Raw genomic sequence first — 5,700 nt, 5'->3', positions numbered from 1 at the left:
CTCTCTCTCTCTCTCTCTCTCTCTCTCTCTCTCTCTCTCTCTCTCTCTCTCTCTCTCTCTCTCTCTCTCTCTCTCTCCCCCCCTCTCTCTCTCTCTCTCCCCCCCCCCTCTCTCTCTCTCGTTTGTGCAAATGCAGCAGAATGGAAGCAAGCGGAGTCTTTTCGGCTCGCATGCAGCGTCAGAGGCTTTAGGGACTTGTTTTCTGAATGAATTTAAAATCACGTGTGATAGACGAAGAGAACACGGAGCCGCGAGATATTGTTTGAGGCCCGTGTTAAAAACAACCTTCTGAAAAGCAAGCCACTAGTTCACCCGCGCCGTGTGGTGTTCGATTTCGGCAGGTTTAAGATTTCTCAGGAACAATGACTTCAAACTGTCTGAGGCGTATGGATGAACATCCTTTGTCTTTGGGAGGGAGGGCATACATGGCTCAGGTTTTAATTGAGCCGTGTTACAAACACCAGATTTGCATTTACACATCTCTCTAGCCGAACGTCACCCTGTATGTTTTTTTTGTTCACCCATTCTGCAGTTCCTGCCACCAAAGAGCAGAGACAAACAGTCTGCACCACTGATGGCTTCATAGTCTTGCAGACAGGAAATGCATTCTGGGCAAGGAGAAATGACATTTGAAGAAATTGTCATTTTCACTGGGGGATCAAAGGAGACGATGAGGGCACTTGGATGAAAGTGGGAGTGCATCCTTCATCGAGCAGAGCTGAGAAAACACTTTGTATAAGGGTAGATGACGTCAAACGGCAGGGGTGGGCTGAGTAGCACTTGGGACGCCTTTTAAACAGGTAAACTCGGGTCCTTCAATAAAATGAGACACTGACGAGGAGGTAATGCAATCTCTCCCACCACGAGGAAAAAAAAAACCTTTATTTCAGTAATGACCACGAGGCAGCAGTCAGTAGACATCCATGTGTCTTTTTCCAATTCACACGGACAGCCATTAAGACTGTCTCTCTCTCTCTCTCTCTCTCTTTCTCTCTTTGCTTGGCATTTGCCTTTTCCTCCAGCCCACCTCCACACACGAATCCAATATCAGCACAGCATCAATAACATTCCCATGGCTCCTCACTGATGGAGGGTGCATCATTATGCTATGAAATCCACTCCAAAACATTCAAATATGTCTGACGAAAGACATCTATAATAACGTTTGTGACGCTTATACCGTTCATTGTGTATTTTTAAAATATCCTTTTGAAAAAAAAAGTGTACCCACACATCCTCCTAAATGTCGCCTCCTGACAGAACTTGTTCAAACAAGCCTGTTAATTGGATGAAGGCGACGGTGATGAAACTGATGACGATGGAGCCTTTATTGCGATCGTGATTAAGATGATTATTCCTTGCTCTAAATATATCCTGACGTCCGCCTGCTGCCGTGTGGAGATTTCCACCATCTATAGCCTCAAATAATCGATACTCCCATTTCTTATTTATACCGACAGTTGGTTATAATTAATGAATGAGACTCATACCGGAAGGGACGCGATGTAAGGTGGGAGGGGCACGGGGCTATTGTCATTATAAATATTACAAGATTAAAAAGAAGAAAAAAAAACAGATTTCAAATCAGTCCAAATTGCGTACAAATTGCTTGAAATGAGACAAAGGCCAACATAAATATGAAAGGAGGACTTTTAATCTAAACTCTATTTTGGTTAAATGATTAAAAAAAATAACAACAATTGGATATGAATTTTGACGCCCACCTCAACTCTGCGGCGAGAGATAGAGATAGAGAGGGGTAGAGAGAGAGAGAGAGAAAGAGAGAGAGAGACTCAGTAAAAGATAACTCGTGCGTCCGCGTGCACACGTCGACGCACGCCCGCACACACACACACGCAGCCCCATTTAAGGACTGATCCGCTGACGTACATTGCAGGAAAGTGCTATAAAAAAACCTTCATACATACAAAGTGTGTCGTGCCACCCCACAAACCCCTCCTAACCCGCCTCCGCTCATCCCTCCTCCTCCACCCAACACGCCCACGCCCACGCAATAATCCCACGTCTCAGTTGAAGAAAAAAAATCAACATGTCCATTAAAGCAGGCATTTTAGTTGCATTTTATTAACGCATTTATAGCATTCCTTTCCAAAAAGCAAAAGGCAAAAATGGGAATTATATTTGTATCATTTATTGCCAACAAAATCTACCAACAGCTTTTTTTTATTTTTTTAATGCAATAAACTATTGTCAAATAATAAAGATATGTCTTATCATATATTAGGTGTATAATAATCTTTGTTGTAATAAGCGACGCGTTTAACGGGAGAATAAAAGGAGCGAGGAGGACGCCTGTAGACGTGCTCCGTCATGCAAATGTAAACGTGAGGATAAATTCGTTTTCGGACTATTTTGCCGGGCACATGCGGCGTGAAAGAAGAAGACAGCTGATGGAAACAGGACTGACTGACTGTGGGCGTTGGGGCTTTTCTCATCTTGTTTTGCAATTGCTTCGTCTTGGATCAAAACATCTTAAATCTTTGACCGGAGGAGGAGGAGGAGGAGGAGAAAGAAAAAAAAGACGAGATGGAGAGAGGGAGTGCAAAGAAGACGGGAAATGGAAATAGACAATTTCCCAAGCTTTTTAGGCGACCTTTATAAGAGAATGAAGCCATCTTAAATGTCGATGATATAAATCTATCTCATTTCGAAAGAGGCTTCAAAAATACTCTTATAGAAAATCTTCTACTCGCGTCAACACCAGTGAAAGCATATTTTCTCTCCATCAAATCTCCCAGTGACGTCCTCGGGCCACGCCCACATTTATTATAATTTCACGCAAAACAAATAAGAAATTGCGTAGAGCAAATTCCACGAGAGTGCGTAATTACAGATGATATTTTTAGAGTTATTCCTATGCAGTCTGGGTTTGTGACATGAGACCCCCCCCCCAAAAAAAAATAAAAAAATAAAAAGTAAAAAGGGAGGTAGTAGGGGGAGCAGGTGAAGCGAAAAGCACCTTATGAATGAAACCGTGGAACGGACGTAGTAAAAACACAAGTGATTTGATGGCGATGACGGGAGGGTTTGGGGGTTTGGGGAAAGGGAGGGGGTAGGGCTATATTTGGACCGATAACAGAATACACAGACATCAAGACAAAACATGAATGTAGCAGAGCAGGTATGGTAGGTAATAAAAAAAGGAGGGGAAAAGATGGCAGCTTGTTTCCCCACACATGTTTTATTCGGACCAATATTGTTGTAGAGAAGCACAGCTAAGGATCAAATCCTCCCGGTTATAGCGTGACTCGATCCCATATTGGGAGCATGATTAGGCATAATGCAACCATAACGTACGGTGTTGCAGCAAGGCACTCTCGGAAACTCCGACGCGAAAAAAAGGTGACTAAAAATAAATGAGAATAAAAGTCTCAAAACAGTCATCTACAGAATTAGATACCAGCCTTAAATTCTGCCTCATGCTTTCATTTTCGTCGCCAGAGACAAGGCATATGACCAGCTGGAGGTATTTCAGGGACTATGCCGACAATGCAGGATGCAAGCTGCATGCTGTGCTCTTAAAAAGCCCAAGTTCGTTGGAGACCCCCCCCCCCCCCAACACCACCACCACCACAAAAAAAAAAAAGCCCCGCAAGGACCACAGCAACAAAAGAGTGATATGAAAGCAATGAATCGGGCTCTTACCTTTACAAGAGCTGACAACCACTATGTGCGTGGTCAGATCTCCGCGACCAACGCTCGCATGTCCCAAAGTTTAAACACAGTGTGGGGGGGCTTAAACTGACAATGTTAAGTGGCAAAAAAGGGAGGGGGCACACACCAGACACCCGAACGTTACAACTTTGACAAGGCTCTCTAAAAAATAAAAAAAACACACACGCGCTCACCACTCACATTCGCATTTCTTCCCTTAATCTCTTTTAACTCTTTTGGTGCAATTGACGGCAATAGACGTCCAAACACGTACCCCCCCCTCCCCATCCTTTACCTGTGAATTTGAAATAGTTTATCATTAGACGCTTAATCAATTTAAACTAGGAGCCCCCTGCAACCGCGGTTCAAATGGATTGGACGTCCATCGCCGTCCATGGCAAAGAACGAGTTAAAAGACATCAGTCTCCCGGAGAAAAGCTTACCAAAAGTTGGAAAAACAATCCCAGGTTTGGCAAAAGGGGGGAGGAAAGAAAGGCGTCCGCTATCTGCGAGGTTAGTCCATGGACGGCTCGAGTGCCTCTGTCCAGCGTGCTGAAAGCATCACACAGCTAGGGCAACTATAGTCTGAGGGGCCAGGGAAATATCTGAATACTTTGGTGGAGTGCCCACTCAAAAAGGGGGGAAAACTGCTGCTACTGCTGCTGGTACTGCTGCTGCTGCTGCTGCTGCCCCTGTCACGTGTATTTCCTCTCTTGCAAAACCGACCGCGTTAATATTTAATCACGTCGGTAAGACATTTTCAAATAGAGACCCTTAATGACAGCAACAATAAAAAAAAAAAGTCCAAGCTTAGTTCGTCCCCCGTGTTCAAATGACAACCAGAGCTCCGAGCGGCTCACCTTATAACACGTGTTGCTTTAAAAGAACATACATGCATGTATAATAAAGCCTCTGACTGGCAACATGCACGACTCTCCTGAAAGTCGAAGTATATGCTCACCACGCAGAGAGCGGTTGCTATGTAGTCCACGGTTGCCTTACCTGCCTCGGCGTAGCCCCAAAACGCCACCCAATCTTTTTTTTCCTCAACACGAGCTTTGTCAACATGAGCTTTGACCACACGAGCGAGTCTCGCTATACTGGGAATGACTTTGTCAAGTAGATGCCATCCAATGCAGCCTTTAAAAAAAAAAACGCCAAGCACGACTATTTGCAGCTCGCGCGCTTGCTTCCACCTCAGAAATGCTGTGTTTTCCAAAGGCTTACTTACCATTTTGTCCCCCCTTCCCCTTTTACGCTGTCCTGGAGACACAAGTGTCTTAATATCCACTCACTCCAACCGATGCTGGTAGGTAATGTGTCTTGTTTGAAGTCATCATATGAGAAGTTCTGCTGTGCTCAGTAGATCGCCCACCACTTCGCTGACTTATGAATCTAATAACCCTTTGCAATATCACCGTTCTAAAACTCTCTTAGGCACCCCAAATAAATAAATAATTAAATACATAAATACATAAATACATAAATAAAAAAACAACATTGGTGGCTCTATAGGAAAGGACAAATAATCAATAAACCCAGCTTGCCAGAGAGAAGCTTGCACGCACGGACATGACACCCTCGCCCGTAAAACGCCATTATAGGGGGGGTCTTATGTGATTGCCAAAAGCACCGGGAAGCATGCAACTTTATGACGGGGGCTAGTTCCTGACTGGGGGGGTCTCCTTGACTTGATGTGCCCACCTTGTCGGACAAATGTCTCTATAGGCCAATTACGCTTACGCCGACGTGAATTCGTGAGTAGGAACATCGAGACATTTTATTGCTTCGCTTTCCGAATAACTTGTTGCGCGCTCATACTTACGTCGCCTTTCACACAAAATAGGATGGAATTTTCCTCCGAACTCGAGCAGAAGAGTTCGACTGCGAGAGGTTGAAAACCCGTAAGGAGACTTTTAAATGTGGGTTTTGGAGAAGTTCAAAGGCGAAATATGTTTGGAGTAAAATTCCATCAGTTGCGGTGCTAACGCCGTACCATCTGATTGTTATGCAGTGGCGAGGCGA

General features: G+C 44.4%; 1 protein-coding gene across 4 annotated transcripts in view; it reads right to left on the bottom strand.

Annotated features, from left to right (window-relative positions):
• Window positions 1-5,264, bottom strand: part of bdnf (brain-derived neurotrophic factor) — a 17,658-nt gene extending 12,394 nt beyond the window's left edge. Inside the window, exon 1 of one of the 4 annotated variants that reach the window (XM_077714134.1) lies at window positions 4,907-5,264. In XM_077714134.1, the coding sequence (XP_077570260.1) occupies window positions 4,907-4,909 (3 nt within the window). In that variant the 5' untranslated portion in view covers window positions 4,910-5,264. Of the gene's footprint in view, window positions 1-3,666; window positions 3,874-4,118; window positions 4,610-4,677; window positions 4,867-4,906 lie in introns of those variants that run through there. The other 3 variants (XM_077714133.1, XM_077714137.1, XM_077714136.1) reach the window with 3 other exon arrangements.
• Window positions 5,265-5,700: the final 436 nt, after the last annotated feature.

Source organism: Stigmatopora nigra, chromosome 3, assembly GCF_051989575.1.
Source record: "Stigmatopora nigra isolate UIUO_SnigA chromosome 3, RoL_Snig_1.1, whole genome shotgun sequence".
Classification (NCBI taxonomy): domain Eukaryota; kingdom Metazoa; phylum Chordata; class Actinopteri; order Syngnathiformes; family Syngnathidae; genus Stigmatopora; species Stigmatopora nigra.
Note: the sequence above shows the minus strand (reverse complement) of the source record. Positions and strands in the feature narration are given on the sequence as shown.